We start from the raw sequence: 17661 nt of genomic DNA, 5'->3' as shown, positions 1-17661 counted from the left end.
CCTGTGCAACCTCTGAAGAAGACTACAAGTCAGCAGCCAAGTTCTTGTGTACAGAAGTCTTTCTCAGATTTGGAGTACCTGACACTATATCATCAGATAATGGACCTGCTTTTGTGAATGGACTTTTGCTGAAGGAGATATTTAAAAGACTTGGGGTACAACAAAAGTTTGGTTGTGTGTATCACCCCCAGTCACAGGGATCTGTCGAACGGGCCAATGGTGTGCTGAAAGCCAAAATAGCAAAAATTATGGCTGACAGTAACAACAGATTAACCTGGGTGGATGCTATGCCTATAATGCTAATGCGCATGCGCTCACAGACCAACAGACTTACTCGTCTAACACCGCATGAAATGCTCAATGGAAGACACATGCTTTTACCTCAATATAGGGGACCCATTGAAGGTCCATCGCTCCGACAGGTGGAGCAGTAGATGGAAGACTACCAGGACAGTTTAACACGAATCCACAGACTTGTCTTCCTGCAGATAAAAGAGGCCCATAAGAAAGACAACTCGGGCATTCCCCTGGACAAACATTCCATCCAAGTAGGCGACCAAGTCATCATCTGGGTTTTTTGGCGTCAGTGGAACAAGCGCTGTAGGGAAGGGCCTTTTACTGTGGTACTTACCACACCCACTGCCTTGAAAGTGCAAGGTAAGACCTTTTGGTACCACCGTAACCACTGCACTCACTACTGACCGCCAGAGCTGCCTGGACACCTACCTGAGCATGCTGAAGGGGATGTGGAAATCAGCCCCCACTCTGTCACATCTGGTGAAACCCCTAGTGAAGGTTGTTCTGCAGTCACCTCTCATAGTAGCATACCACACTCACACACCTCTTCTCAAGGGCAGAAATGGTCTGCCCGACTGCAGGCACAGCTCCTAAGACAAGCCCGCCAGCGTCAGGCCCACAGTCTGTGAATGGAAATTATGGTGTGGAGTCTGATGAAGGAGAACATGCTGTGGATGACTCAGACATGGTCCTTGTACCTGTCACCCAACCACGGGCTAGTGGCCCCACAGCCGCAGATGATGAGGAAGTGGCAGGACCGTCTGGCATACAACACACACCATCACCACACCCGCCTACACCAGGGCGGGAACTTTCCCCCGCCTATCAACCCTCTGACTCTGATTAAGCTGTCTCTTTTACTCTGTTTGTTGCTAACCTGTCCAGGTTTTGCAAGGGGGGAGGAAGGTAAAAATTACTAACCCCCCACAACCAAAATACCAAGACTGTTGGAACCCAGGTGACTAAAACACTCTGCTGCTAAGAAACAACCGCTAACACTTAAGTTTGTTGAAGGTGTAGACAAAACAGCTAAGTTTGATCTGTGCTCGGTAATATTATATGTAGGCCAACAGGCCGACTATCAGTGGCTAGAAAGTACATATGCCTAAGGAAAAAGAACTACATATCCCCGATAGGGCACAGTAACGCTCGCTCACTCCAACTAGACGAATGGTGTAAAAGATGGGCTATTGTTATAGTCAACACAGGAACCTATGACTGGGGATACAATCCAAAACACAGTCTGAAAAAATGGTTAAGTATACTTAAAGGCCACATCGTGGCACCGTTGTGGAATTAATGCATGTAATCCCTTGTACCTCACGCTACTAAATCCGAAACCAAATAATACTGGACTATATGTCCTGGGATCATATCAATCTGGAATGGATCGGTTGGGCCATTTTCAGATAAACATAATGAAGAATGCTACCACCTCTGTGCCACCCACTACCGCCAGTCCTAAAGCTGACTCTCAAATAGGACCCAGGATCACATATCTGCACAATGTCACTTATGAAAGTAAATTGGCTCAAGAGATGGGATATGATGCTAAAAATCTATGGCTAGAATGGGGGCGTTACATCGCAGTACAAACAGATAAGACTGACTGCGTAGCCTGTGCCAAGGCAAGACCTGTTTTTGGTACTGCACCGTTCAGACTAAACAACCAAAATGATCCAGATGGTTTTCGATGCACCATTCGGCTGTTTGGCAAAAACGCTACAGATGACAAATGTAAGACTGTCTCTGTTATACCCTCCCATTGCCTATCCTGATGCCCCAACATCAGTAATTGTGTATGTAGGAAATTATACTTGTTTCACTAGGTCAGGAGAGAGTCTTAATGTAGGTATCCTACCAGCGGGCTATTGTACAGAAATGATTAATAGCACCTCTGATACAGGAAATTACTCTGCTGCTGATTTTAAAAAACAACAACACCTCTAGAGCTGACTTCTGGTGGCTGTGTGGAGACCAGAAGTTACGACCCCATCTCCCCTCAAAGTGGACAGGTGTGTGTGCTCTAACACAGTGGTCCCCAACTCCCGGGCTGCGGACCAGTACCGGTCCGTGGGTCATATAGCCGCACAGAAAGAATACATAACTTACATTAATTCCATTTTTTCATTAACTAAGCCTGAATGATGTTTTTTTTTTTTTAAGAATGACCAGACGCTCTCCGTTACATCCGTCATTCTTGACGCGTGTCAAGATGCTTGTCTCGGTCACATGATATGTTATCGCTAAAATTAAATCCACAAGCTTACAAAATGAGTAAAATACAAACATCTTTGGAAAACTTCTTTGCGAAGGAGAAAAGGCCCTGTGAGGAGACAGAAGACAACTTTCAAGAAGAGGAAAAAAGCTGCATTTAACAGACAATACCAGTAGTCCTACTTAAAATACAGATTCATAGAGACCGTTGATTCCCAAGCACCAGGCCCGCTCTGCATAATATGCAGCGACCGGCTCTCTAATGAGGCAATGAAGCATTCAAAACTGCTTCACCACTTGGAGACCAAACACCCTGCGTTAAAAGACAAGCCTTTGAAGTATTTTGAAAGAAAAAAGCGTGAACAAGAAGGACAGAAGCAATTACTAAGGGCCACCACATCAACAGACACGAGTGCACTGAGAGCAACATACTTGGTGGCAAACCGTATTGCTAAGCCTTAGAAGCCATTCACTATTGGTGAAGAACTGATCCTGCCCACCACTAAAAACATTTACCGTGAACTTCTAGGAGAGGCTGTGGTTAAAAAGATGGCACAGGTGCTTGTTTCAGATAGCACCGTCACTCGGCGCATTGAGGAAATAGCAGAGGACATTGAGACACAATTGTTGGAGATGATAGATAGAATACATTACCGTGGTACGTGCTCCAGGTTGACGAGTCTACAGATACTGACAACAAGGCAATACTACTTGTTTATATGCGATATTTTTATCAGGGGGATGTGCATAAGGATATGTTGTGTGTACTATCGTTGCCAACCAAAACCACAGCCACAGAACTATTCAAGTCACTGGATGATTACATATCAGGTTTACATACATGCACTTTATATTTGTTTTTGTGGTGTATCTTATTTTGAAGCCATGTTTAGACCTCACTATAACGACCAGAGGGTGTAAGGGGGCAGAAAGGATGTTAGTCATGTTACGTTGTTGGCGTGATGTTACGAAGACACTGCTTAAGTTGCATATGAGTACACAGTGGATTCACGTTTATCATCATATTAAGAAAAAACACAGTTTTTATGCCAGCGGTATCATTTCATTTTGTTGTATTTATGACACAATTGATTAACTGTTTGATTACTACTGCCCTCTCGAGGGAAAAAGAACCTCCCCCATATGAGATGCTGCTAATAAGTGACAGAGCGGAATCAGAGGACAGAGAGAGCGTGGAAGCGGAGAGCCAGGATGACGTAATTGATCCCTGGATTCCTGATAGCATGATAAACGATCCTTTGGAGTGCGCCATCGAGATGGATAAGTATTTAAGGCCAGTAGTGCAATAGCGCTACCATTTAAAGTAGGTGGTTTTAAACTCCAGGTCACAAAGGATAACCTGTACAGTGAGAAGGAGGGGGCACACTCATATGTACATACCTGTAAATAAAACGACCATCCTCCCCTTTTGAGGTAAGCAATTGTCTTTCAAAAAATCATATATACAAATGGTCACTAACCATGAATAATACGATGTTGTAAATAAAGCCGGCCGGACTAACATATGTGCCTACCATGACACCATGGCAGTCTCCCATCACCCCCTATATGAAGTGTGATGACCCAGAAGACACCCTGTATAACTGGATGATGGTCCATACAGACCATAGGGGCTGCCTTGCCAGACAGTTTCTGGAGCCTAGACTACATCAGTACTGGGATGATGGTTTTGCTTTGCTGCATGAGTAGCTTTGAATGATGGCATCACTATACCCCTAGGCAGTCTTGTGGATACAAACCCAAACCTATAGGCTGACAGTCAAACATGCTTTGTTTCTTTGGGCCTACCCCTTTTCTAATCAGATGCGTGATCCTTTCTCCGTATATCCTGGGACACAAGGTGCATCTTATATCCTGAAGTTCCACAGCAGCTAGGAATTGATTAACATTCTGGACAATGGACTATGTTGGTCCTTATGAGGACCAAAGGGGGGACTATAGTGTCTAAAATTTGATCTGCAATACCATCACCCTATTTAGAGGCATTCAGCTGTTCTCTGTGAGTAGAACGAAAGTACCTGAGAGGCCTGCAGTGGATAAACAATGGAGAAGTAATCCCTTAACAGGCACATTGAAGTCACAGTTGCTGTATATGGAGATTATGATTGCTATGTATGAAATAAACAAAAGATGACTATTGCCAGATGACACCCATGGAAGGGAGGAGGATGAGAATAGAGCGTTTGGCTTTCTTTTTAAGGCCTTTATTAGGAGGTGTTTCACCGGTATAGTCCAAAAATGGAAAGCTAATAGTGGATAAAGGTATGAATCAGGCCAAAAAGAAGGAGGATCCAAGGGCGTGGAAACCCCCGGACCAGAATTGTATATAAGCTGGAGAATCGGACAGAGAAGTCAGTTCATCCCAGGAGAGCTCACTGCATGTATCCCTCTGTATGAAATAAATGCCTTTGACCTGATCAGCTCTTTCATCCTTGATTTAAGACTCCATCTGTGAGTGTTTATAGTTGATACGTCAGTTTATTGCTAATTTAGTCAAGTAGTTTCTGCACTACATGTGGTCTGTGGGTGTGCTGGTAGGTGTTCCACAACTTCTTCTGGGCTGCGGTGCAAAGTTTGTTTGTCTGCTCCTTGGAAACAACGTAGCCTTCATTGTGGACCCACACGATATTTACATTTTTACATCCATGGTCAGCCAGAGCATTGCCTCTTGAACCAGGGTCCTTGGATTTAGTGTGAGCTTCACATTTAACAACAGCAATAGATGAAGGAAACATCCAAAATCATATTTGGAGTCTGTGTAATTGGTGACAGTGTTAACTTGAGTGTGGCAGAACAGCGCAATCAATTATTGAAATTTATCACAAATAACATACTCTACGAATGGCATTTCATATTCTTTATAAGCAGAGTTGGAAAAAAAGAGTTTCTGAAAGGTCAGTTATGGAGATCGTCATCATCTTTCCTGTAGATAATAGTGTAGCACCATTAAGAATAGAACATCTTTCTAATGTGATGTGTGGAGCAGTCAGTTTCAATATATCCCCCACTGACGGGGGAACACTAGACACTACTCTTATCATGGACTTTCCCTGTCTCTTCACTTATGGGTTACTTGTGATCTGTTGGCACAGCTAACACAGTTGTTTTATTATATTGATAAGTCTCTAAAAGGATGCAATGGATGGTGCAATTGAGTTTGCATAACAAATCTCACCCTCAACAGATTCACGGGTGTGGTATCTGACAGAAGAAAGTAGCGGGAAGTAGTGAAACTTTCTTCAGATACTTTCAAATGAGAAGTTTTTGTTGATTTTAATGTGGAAAAAGAGAAGCTCCTGTTTCTATCAACAATTATGTTAATTCACATTTGTCATTAAATTGCGTTATTCCTTTGCTTTTGCTAATTTAATTAGAGGAGCTTGGGATACATTTTCTCCTATTGTAATTTTGTCACTGTCCTGACAGCTTTACTGGTTATACTGTGGGGTCGGTGGGTCTTCTATTTTGGTTGCTTGATGGAGGTGCCTTGGGCAGGGTGCATGGGGCTGCCTTGTTTGGGCATGCTCTTACACAATGACCTGGCTCACCACATGAGAAGCAATTCTCATGGCTCATTTTTGTAAGAGGGGTAAAGTCAATTTGTTGTGTTACTTCCCACTGAACTGCTAACGCTATGATGCTGTAAAGCATCTGAGCTTTCTCTGGTGTGATCCTGGACCACTCTGTGGGATTGCGGGGGATTTCATAGGCATCGATTACTTTGTCTTTCAAATCAGATGGCATAGTCAGTTTTAACAGTTGCATCATAGCAGGCATATGAGGACTGTAGATTCTGCATACTGAATTCCATTCTTTTAACCATTTTTGTTTACTTCTTACATCCTTGGGAAAATGTCCAACTATTGATTTTAGCTTCCTTTGGCTCCAAGGTCTGTAGACAACTTCTTTTGTCATTGTAAGTAGTGGAGCAAATGTTGTTGGTTTTGCTGTCTTTGGTTTTAAACTTTCTCTTGTTGGAACCCACCCTTGTTCTTCTACCTTGATTGTCTTGGGTATTAAAAAATTAGCTTTTTATTTTGCTTTGTAAGAGAAACTATTGTAGGTTCTGCATTACAGTGGTTACTGTCATACCTCCAAAGTTTGAGGGAGGAGAAATGTTTTTTTTTTCTTTAATCTTTTATCTTTTTAGCCGAGTCATTTTCTCTCATATTTTCCGACCCATGTTGCAACAAATGACAGACAAAACAAACAACAAACAAAAGCTAGCATTGCCACAATTATCATGAATGTAGTTCACAGGACCAGGACCAGTTAAATCTCTCTCAGACCTTCTACTGAAACAACTTCCATTTTCCTTCTGTAAGATCCCTCTATAAAACGGAAACAAAATTACCTTTATACTTTTACTTTACAGTAAGAGACAGTTCACCTACTTATCCTTTCAATCAACATTCTACTCAGGAGATAGAATTCATGACATGAAATATATTTCCATACTTCATACCTGATCGTTTCTGACAAAACAAAACAAACAAAACAAAACAAAACAAAACAAACCACAGGTATTCCACACTGATCTTTCCTGTCAGACCAACAGAATCACAGGAATTCTTTACATTGATTTAACAAACACAGCAAAACAGAAAAAAACAACAGTATCACAGGAGTTCAGGCCAGAGGGGTAATGCACAAAAGTAGAATAAAGAAATCCAGGATAACTGAGCTAGCGCGGCTTGACCTAGTCTTGGCCATAAAAGGACCTTTGCAGGCTGGTAAGTGACTTTAAAGGGATAGTTCGTTTTTTTTGAGGTGGGGTCATATAAAGTACATATCTATAGTCGGTCTGTTCCCTACTGTAATCACAGATCAGCGCAGCCTCAGTTTGGAGAAGTAGAGAGCCCGGACGCTAGAACCGCCATATCCCTACGCAGTTGCGCTAATGCGTAGGGATACAGAGGTTCTACAGTCTGTTAAGTTTAGTTTTCATCGAAAGTAAATTTCTCGTCCAGCAGCTGAGCCTCACACTGTATTTCGCCACTGGCAGATCGCCTGTTGCCCAGTTACACTAATGCGTAGGGATACGGAGGTTCTACGGTTGAGAAAATGTAGTGCCAAAAGAAAGGGCGGTCTGACGGCGATGTGAAGCAGTGTGAATTTTCCCTATACAACGTACACTTGTTATAGATTTTTTAAGGTGAGCCTTGTTTTAGGTGGTTCATTTCACTTTTTCTCTGGACCCCGTTCACTGCAGTACAAAGCTGCAGTACAAAACACCACATTCAGACGCATCCGGGAGATGGACTACAACTGTCGGGTTCCAAACCTGGTTTGATGCCCATGCCATCACAGTGCTTGACTGGCCAGCCAACTCGCTGGACCTAAACCTCATTGAGAATCTATGGGGTATTATCAAGAGGAAAATGAGGGGCACCAGACCCAAAAACAAAGAAGAGCTGACAGCAAGCATCAAGGAAATCTGGGCTTCCATAACTCCCAGGCGATGCCACAGGCTGATTGCCTCAATGCCACAGCGCATCAAGGCAGTGATTAAGGCAAAGGGATTCCCAACCAAGTATTGAAGACCAACACATCGTTTTGAAAGTACCATATTTTGATTGATTTGATGTGATCCTAATTTCTTTCTTTTTTTCCTGCAAAAAATGAGAAGTAAATGGTGATTTCTTGACAGTATTCTAATTTTTTGAATTCCTGTTTTCATGGGTTTTATGAGCTGGAAGCCCAAATTATGTACAAATAAACAAATAAATACTTGAAATTGTTTAAATTGTGGGCCCTGAATCTATAATCTATGAAAGTTTAACTTTTTGAATGGAATTATGGAAATAAATAAACTTTTCCATGATATTCTAATTTCTAAATGCACGTCTGCAGATGAAGAGACTGTGTCACTGGACTCCGGAAGGCTTGAGGTATGTCAGTTTTATGGAAATATCCTGCTTATTTAGTCCATAAAGGATATGAAGTCATTGATGTGGTGCTAATAAAACATATATGTGTAAAAGGACCCAGATGCTGCACAGTCTCCTAAGCAGCCTGGTAACATTGTGAGTATTGGCTAAAGTAAATCTACATTATGCACAAAACCTTCTGTGCTAATTGACATTTCTTTTACAGACTTCACAAACTGTCAGAAGACTATATGCAAAACATCTGGAGAGACAGATGATACTCAAGAAGAAAAAGCTCCAGGAAATGGAGCTGGATCTTGAGATTAAACACTGGACACTCAGAAAACTGGACCTGGAAATCCAGAAACTAGAAAGAGAAGTGAGTATTTCAGTGCACACAGTAACCATAACTGCAATACAGTGTTTTTTAATCTTTGTTGCTTTTGCTCTCTCTATTCCAGGATCCAAGCAACCAAGACAAATGAGGACTGCCATATAAAAAAAAGTTAAAGTAGAAAAGCCTTGTGGTGTCCCCCCTTTTTCATGAATGTGAAGTAGAATTTAAAAGATAACCACCAATGCTAAACAAAATGCACACACACACACACACACACAGCAACAATTTACATTTAAGATCTTTTATTAACTAAAGATAGGCTGGGGGGGACTTGTCAGGGAGCAATGTATTGCAAGTTTTTTCACTTAATTTTTGGGCCCTCTCCTTTCTTAGTGCCTTGTAGCGCCCCATTATGTAATAATGTAGTACACAATAGCAATTCTGTGGGGTGGCCTGCTTCCTCATTGGCCACCCCTGTGGTCACCCCAGATCTGATAGGTAGCTGGTAAAGTTCATCAACACAAAAAACAAGAGAAATGCTGCCAATCAATGATGACAGCTGATCAGCTGATTTAGGGCCAGTTTTACAGTTTTAACTAACACAGTAATGGCCGTACTGAGGCTGTAAGAGCTGATTTCTGGTCAGCAGACGTTTGGCCAATGGCCATGCAGGTCTGATAGGTGAGCCAGGAGAGATGAGCACAGCATGCTTCAACTGCTTTTGCTGGTCGTTAATGAAGCAGGAGGTCGGTCACAGTGACAACGTCAACTGTTGGTTAAAAACGCTGAAATCTGACTATTGAGAGGTAACTAAATGTTTAGTTATGTCGTAGTTCCCTCTGAATGTGTAGGAAAACTAGCACTAAGTAGCAGCTAAAAGACGAACTACACTGCACTAGCTCGCTTAGCAGCCTGCAAACCAAGTTAAGCATTTAACGTTAGCATTTTTAAAAATGATTGGTATTTGCATACCGCCATGAAATATGAACGGCTGCTTTCTGGACTGAAGACTGAGGGTGTTTTTTGCAGATGTGTGTGTTCAATAGAGCTAATTTTTGACCTACCAGTGTGTGAAATATAATGTGACAGTCTAGGTTTAAGGAGCTATAACACAACAAGCTGGGATTTATTTAATAGCTCTGTGATTTAAGGGGTGTTTAAAGACTTTTTGCTCTTGGAGATAAAGCACTTTTCGTTTAGATCAGTTAGCTCATCTTCACAGATCACATATTTAGACCTTTCAATTGGCAGAGGCAGAACAAATTGTATTCAAATGCCACAAATGCTTGAGATGCAATATGTGTTAATTGTGCTATTAAAAGTGATCGAAGATGTCGGTAGTTATGTAAAAATATACCTTTGTAGATACTATGAATAGACATAATTAGGCACATTGTTGACACCTCCTTTATTTTTGACTTTTTAATGGTGTCAAATATGTTACTTAAGAGGTTCCAGAGCCCCACCAACACCTGTATTTTGCACACTGATTCTAACCCAATTTGACAATGATCCTGCTTGTTGTTTCTAGTTATAGATATTACTTAAAAGTGAATTGACTGACTGATTGATTGATTGATTGAGTGATTAAATTACATTTCCCCCAGGGTTATTAAGAGAATAGCTATGAAGAGAAGCAGATATATTCAGAGCTTCTTCAGAAAGAAAAGAGTCAGAGCCAGCCACAGCTTCTACCAGCAACTGTGGGAAGGCCCAGTCAAGTCAGCAGCCTCGGTACAGCAGTAGTGACCAAGAGCAGTCAGCTCCCCCTGCACAGGATGGTAGGTCATGCTTGGATAGTTTGAAATTACCACGGAGGCTCACATTCAAGTTGTTTGTCACTCCAGTCATACAATTACAACTGTCTGAAACATCACTGCACAAGAACAATAGTTAAAACAGTTGTAAAAGACAGAAGAACAATAATAAAATGTGCATAATACCTAAACACACACACACATCACTTTTTTTTTTATCAAGAAAATGTAACAATTTGGTGCATAATGTAATAAACCACCATAATGGTTGTCTTTATTAGAAAAAAACAAAACAAAACATTGTACCCTCAGAACTACATTGACTTTCAGCATACCAGCATGAATCATATATATGAATTAATTAAAAAAACTAGTAGGATGTTTCATTGGTCAAATCTAAATCAAATATAACTGAATTCATAGAGAATGTGCTTGAAAGGTCATAGAGACAAAAACTACACCGAAGTGTAGATGTATAGTGTATTACATCATTACATAGTGGGGCATTGTTAAACATACAGGCCTGCATTGTTATGCAGTACCGCGCATGCAACAATGACATCACAGGCCCTGTCCGGGAAACCCCTCAGGTGGTGCAGGCACTGAAACCTAGATTTCAGATGGCCGAAAATCATCTCAATTAGCGCCCTTGTCTTGCTTTGTACATGGTTGTAGGCCTGCTGTGGTGGGGTTTGGGGTCCACAAGGCGAGTCAAGAGGAATGACTTGTAGGCGTAACCTTTGTTTCCCAGCATCACACCAGAGAATTTGCCTGATAATACAAGATATCATTTAGAAAACTACATGGCAGAGTAAACACTCATGATGTCCAAGGTGCTTACAGTACAAATAAAATGTGTGGCTTACCTTGTGAAAGTCTCTCATAAATTGGACTAGCCCGAAAGACTCATAAGTCATGCACTGAGCCAGGCCACTTTTACTATAAATTGCTGACAAGGCAGTCAGCATCACAGATCATCTGAAAAGTTAAGTTGTAACTTAATAAGGTCATTTAATGCACAGAATTAATTTATGTAGGTCATAGTAACCACAAATCATCTTACCTGAACATTGATGCTGTGGAAGGATTTCCTGTTAATGTAATCTCCCTCATGTTCTCCTGAAGGGCTTTTGATCCTGATGTGTGTGCAATCCACTGCACCAATGATGTTAGGGAAAGCTGTGACAAAAAATAGTGAGTATCCAACTGTGACTGATCAAGTTAGAAACTAATGGCTGCATGTTACCAACCTGCAATCTTGTTAAACTCCTCCGTGATGTAGAGGGGTCTTCTGTGGCCAGGGAAGGTGATGAATATGTTGATGAATGACTTCAGGACCAGACAAACACGTCTTATTGTGCGGCAAATTGTTAATTTATTGAGGTTCTCTGCATCCCCAACAGAATTAAGGAAGCTTCCAGCTGCAAAAAATCTCAATGTAACATAGACCATCTGTGGTACAGAGAGAGCATGGCTTCATGCCATCTGATGCTAAATTTTTGGACCCAGCAGCCTACATAAATATCTTAGTCCATCACCTGAGAATCTGTATCTCTCAATGAGATAGTCATCTTCAAAGACCAATGGGTCTGACCTGTCCCGGTAGACTCTTTCATGCCTAAATGCCCCTCTGAGGATTAGGGCTTCCTCATCCAGTACATCCTCCAAAAAAGAGCAAGCCATTATGACGAAGGAACAGGTGAATGGGAGTTGAACCTATATATACTATATTGCCCTCGTCACAGATTTCATTGAAAACACCTTTGCAACTTCATCAGCTGTGTTTTGTAATCTCAATTACTGCAATAAAACACGTATTTATGAAACCTATGACAACAATTTGACAAGCAGTCTTCATTAACATAGCAATATTAAACTTGGCCTGAGTAATAATACTACCACTTGAATCAATATAAAAAGACTGTTGCAATTACAAACATCCAACAGATTTAAATTAAATGAGAAATGACAATATAACCTATGTAATATTTTAATGCAGGATAATTAAAATGATGCAACATACTTAGAAAGACCATGGACATGCTGTAAAACATATTAATTCCTCACAGGATTGACAGTGGAAATACAGGTGAATCACTAGAATCACTAGAATCTTAGCCTGGCTGTTAGCCTGGTCTGGAGCAAGCTAGCTGCAGAGAATAAATCTTCATAGTAACTTGGCTTAAGTTTAAGTTTGACCTGCTGTCATGCAACCAACTTGAGGCTAAATTCAGCCAGGATAACCAACATATCCCAGCTTAATGCCTTATCTTGGTTTTGTGCAATACCCCTCTGGTCTTTTCTATCTAAAATGACAGGATTTTTAAAACAACAGACTCACAAGACCTTAAACCTGATCTTTCCATCAGACAAACAGAATCACCAGACCTTGAACCAGATCTTTTCTATTAAAACAAAAGAATCACAGGACCTTAAACCTGATCTTTTCCATTCAAACAAAAGAATCACAGGACCTTAAACCTTACCTTTTCTATTAAAACAACAGAATCACAGGACCTTAAACCTCATCTTTTCTATTAAAACAACAGAATCACAGGACCTTAAACCTCATCTTTTCTATTAAAACAACAGAATCACAAGACCTTAAACCTGATCTTTTTCTATTGTGCATATTTGATGTTAAGTAGGATGTTAACCACCAGATGCTTGGCCTGTAGGAGAGTGAATCATCCTAAGACTAAGAAAACACAACCAATTCCACAACCAAACCAAAAGTTATGGTAACCAGCATTCCTATATATCTAAAAATCAACCTCCCAATAACATCGCTTTCAAAACCATACAACAGCAATGGAGGGGTGTCATACATGTAACACAGTGATCAAACTGGGTCTAGACATCCTTTGATTAACTAGTTGGTTTTACGCAAATGTGTATCTGCAGTATTTAGGAGACAGGTATCACCATTTAGGTCTGGAGGCCAAAGGGCTCTTCACAGATGTCACTCCAAATGTGTATTTTCTTGCTCAGCACTGGTGGAAGGTAAGAATATTTTATCAAGTTGTGTACTAACTACACTAATAATTTGTATAAATTGTCATATACTGTTACTTTACTTCCACCTGAAAACCGTGATGTCCTCCACCAAGCCCGGCCTCTGGAGTTAAAGAGTGCTGTGGCTCCTTTAAGAACAGGTCAGTTAGTGAGTGAGTGTAGAGTGACGGCTGGTGGCTGAGCTTAGAGCAGACAGCTGTTAGCCACTGGAGAAGAAGGAAAGTTTAACAGTGAAGTTCTCAAAAGAGTGAAAGAAATGGAAGTGATTGGAAGCTTGATGGACTCCAATACTCCAGGACTCCTATCAACAGTTCCATCTTGATGTTTTTTAAGCCCCACTTCAGTGTGTTTTGGTATTTTTACGATCTTCCCTGACATGTTATGCTAACTTGAAAAAAGGAAGCTGCTTTAAAATGGAATGGCCTACAGCTGCATCTGGGACTGTTATGTCCTCCACCAAGCCTGGCCTCTGGAGTTAAAGAGTGCTGTGGCTCCTTTAAGAACAGGGCAGTTAGTGAGTGAGTAGAGAATGATGGTAGGTGGCTGAGCTTAGAGCAGCCACTGGAGCAGAAGGAAAGTTTAACAGTGAAGTTGTCTAGTGGCAGTGCGCACACATTGCAATTCGATTATGAACAAACTCTGCAGCACAAGAAGGCCTTATGTTTGAGTAACAGCTACCGTTATCTCTGCTAACATTCATGCTAATGATGTTACTCAGGTTGAAACAAAGGTCTGGTAGCGATGGTATAAGTCTGACTGTTAACCACAGCCCTCCTGGGTTCGAGAAAGAACTGTCAGACTGGAAGATACTCTGGCTGCAGTGGGACTTCTACTCAGTAGGCCACAGCAGCATTTAGCTATCCGCCACCATCATGTTTACAAAGCTGCTGTGGAATGTGACGAGAACATGTGCAGTGACATGAGGCTAAGGCGAGTCATAGAGTCAGATTAATCAGAATCATTTTTTTCTATAACTGATATATCTAAATCAACACATTGTATTGACATCCCCAAACTAGATATATAAATTGACTTTTGATACTTAAGTACATTTATTGCCAGAAGGTTAATGTTGATATTTAATTCTAATTAATATACTGTAAGACCTTTGCTCAAGTACTATATTTATGTGTCACTTTTAGTAATATTTAATGATATTTTGACACCATAGTTTTAGTTTAAAGTATGACCTATGGGTACTTTTTACAACACTGTTTTTTTCAAAAGGTTTTTAAAGGAAGAGTCGAATGATGCAATCAGATCAGAAAAAACTTGCCTGTGTAATTCTGAGTGAAAGTTCACTGTATCACTGATCACTGTAGCTTGTTCATTCCCTGTATGGCAGGCTTTTTCAAATATTAACAAATCATTAAAGCGTTGTATGTCTGAAAGGGGTTTGACAGATTTAATCAAGTACATCTTTGAAAAGAAAGTCATTGCTGAGTCACTAATTATGTCACTGAAAGCATTTTTTTATGTGACCAAACTTACTATTGAGGATCAGGGTATTGCTGGTTTTAACCCAAGCTCATATTCTGAGGCACTGTAAGGGTCATATTTAGATGTAAAGTAGAGCTTAGTACGGGCCCAAAAAAATCAAGCCCAACCCTACCTGAGCCAGTGCACGTTGTGTCTGAGCCCGGCCCAGCCTGACACATTAACTGTAATTATGAGCCCGAGTTCACTTTAAACCTGACAACTTTTTTATACATGGGCTGTTATAACTGACGTTCTCAACTTCAATTCTGAGTTGTGTGAAGTACAGAAAACTGTTTAGAATTACCTTAATGAATAATGAAAGTGCCGCACTTGACAAAGCCGACACATACCTCCGACTTTCCTCCAAACTTGATCAAAGTTAATTCTCCTGTCTTTATTTTTTTTCTTTATATCTTCAAGCTCCATGTTGTACTTAAGCTACACAATCAGTGATGCCGGTTACTCTAATCAGACCACTTTTTTCAGTAACGAGTACGCGTTAATATTTCCAAACCAGTAATCAGATTAAAGTTACTTACTCAAGTCACTGTGCATTACTTATTGTTGTTGCTTATTTTTGTCATTTTCCTTAGTAAAAATATATATTTTTGCTTTCTTCTTGCATCCCAGGGAGTGATGACACTCAGAAACAACACACACACACACACACACACACACACACACACACACACACACACACACACACCTACACACACACACACACACACACACACACACTTAACACTGGCCTATTGGCGTGGCACAAGCTGGCACAAAGGCTGGGTAATTGGCCTCTCGACACACTCAACTCCTCTAAACCGAGCAAATAGAGAGAGAATGAATGAAAGCAGAGTCAGCTGGTACATGAATAGAGATTTGACGAGTAGACAATGCAGTGTACAGTGCCCATGACAGTGTTCACATAACCACATCTCTGTCCTGGAATGAACATGAGTTTGTGAGTGTGTATTTTTGTATGTGTTTGTGTGTGTCTATGTCAGTTCCCTGTGCTGTCTTGCCAGATGGTCAGCAGTGTGTAAGGGATCCAGTGTGTTGTGTCTGCAGTGATTTGCCAGAGAGCTCCTTCAGGGCATTTCTCCAGGAGAGAGAATCAACTCAGCTCTGCAGAGCACATTAGCACAGCATTGTCTCAGCAGGAAGAGAAGAGAGAGAGAGAGAGTTGTAGAAGAATAGTAACCTCAAGCTGCCTGTTCACTGAGAACATATATAGACAGAGAGCTCATTCCCCTGTAGCAGTAGACAAAACAAGCCCTATGGCGCGCCGGACGAGGACAGAGACATTATATGTTACCTCACTGAGTGTAGTGTGTGAAGCTTTCAGGAGATACTCACACAAACACATTCTTCCTAGTCAATATATTGAATTTACAGTATTGACATCTCATTAAAACATGGAACTGGATGAGTAAAGCATGCAGTCAAATTATCCTCAGCCAGTGTAAGAGCTGGTAATAATAAAATGATAAAGGTTTAAAAAATGTTTCAACAATTTAATGGGTAAAAAATAATTGATCAGGTTTTTGGATATGGAAATTGTGGACAGATAATTGACTTTCTTGAAGAAAGTTTTAAAGGAAAAGGGCATGTACATTGATGAGATGAGCACGGCACGCTTCATCTGCTGCTGCTTGCCCGGTCCGGTCGTTGAAACAGGAGGACGGTCACAGTGACAACGTCAACTGTTTGCTACAAACGCTGAAATCTGTCTATTGAAAGGTAACTTAATGTTTAGTTATGTCATAGTTCCCTCCGAATGTGTAGGAAAACTAGCACTAAGTAGCAGCTAAAAGACGAACTACACTGCACTAGCTCGTTCAGCAGCCTGCAAACCATCCACCCATCCATCCATTCATCCATTTTCTTCCGCTTATCTGGGGCCGGGTCGCAGGGGCAGCTGCCTGAGCAGGGACACCCAGACTTCCTTCACCCCGGAGACTTCCCCTAGCTCCTCCGGGAGGATCCCAATTCGTTACGAGGCCAGCTGAGTGACATAGTCACTCCAACGTGTCCTGGGTCTTCCTCGGCGTCCTCCTCCCGGTGGGGCATGCCAGGAACACTTCATGAGGAAGGCGTCCAGGGGGCATCCGATATAGATGCCCGAGCCACCTCAGCTGGCTCCTCTCAATGTGGAGGAGCAACGGCTGTACTCCGAGCTCCTCCCGGGTGACAGAGCTCCTCACCCTATCTCTAAGGGAGCACCCCGCCACCCTGCAGAGGAAACTCATTTCGGCCGCTTGTATCCGGGATCTTATTCTTTTGGTCATGACCCAAAGTTCATGACCATAGGTGAGGGTAGGAACGTAGATTGAATGGTAAATTGAGAGCTTCGCCTTTCGGCTCAGCTCTCTCTTCACCACGACAGACCGATACAATGACTGCATTACTGCGGCTGCTGCACCGAGCCGCTTGTCAATCTCACGCTCCATCATTCCCTCACTCGTGAACAAGACCCCAAGATACTTGAACTCCTCCACTTGAGGCAAGAACTCTCCCCCAACCTGGAGGGAGCAAGCCACCTTTTTCCGGTCGAGAACCATGGCCTCAGACTTGGAGGTGCTGACTTTCATCCCAGCTGCTTTGCACTCGGCTGCAAACCACCCCAGAACATGCTGGAGGTCCTGGCTCAACGGAGCCAACAAGATGACAT

General features: G+C 41.7%; 1 protein-coding gene across 1 annotated transcript; it reads right to left on the bottom strand.

The window, feature by feature from the left end:
* Nucleotides 1–10920: 10920 nt before the first annotated feature.
* Nucleotides 10921–12182, bottom strand: LOC119018295 (putative nuclease HARBI1). The gene is given in 4 exon segments (XM_037095837.1): nt 10921–11270; nt 11366–11477; nt 11563–11678; nt 11750–12182. Coding segments are annotated over 3 exon segments (588 nt in total). The 3' UTR covers nt 10921–11270; nt 11366–11438.
* Between the last annotated feature and the right edge of the window lie 5479 nt (nt 12183–17661).

Source organism: Acanthopagrus latus, chromosome 4 (genome assembly GCF_904848185.1).
Source record: "Acanthopagrus latus isolate v.2019 chromosome 4, fAcaLat1.1, whole genome shotgun sequence".
NCBI classification, from domain to species: Eukaryota; Metazoa; Chordata; class Actinopteri; order Spariformes; family Sparidae; genus Acanthopagrus; species Acanthopagrus latus.
The sequence above is the reverse complement of the archived record's forward strand: the minus strand, read 5'-3'. Positions and strand labels throughout refer to the sequence as shown.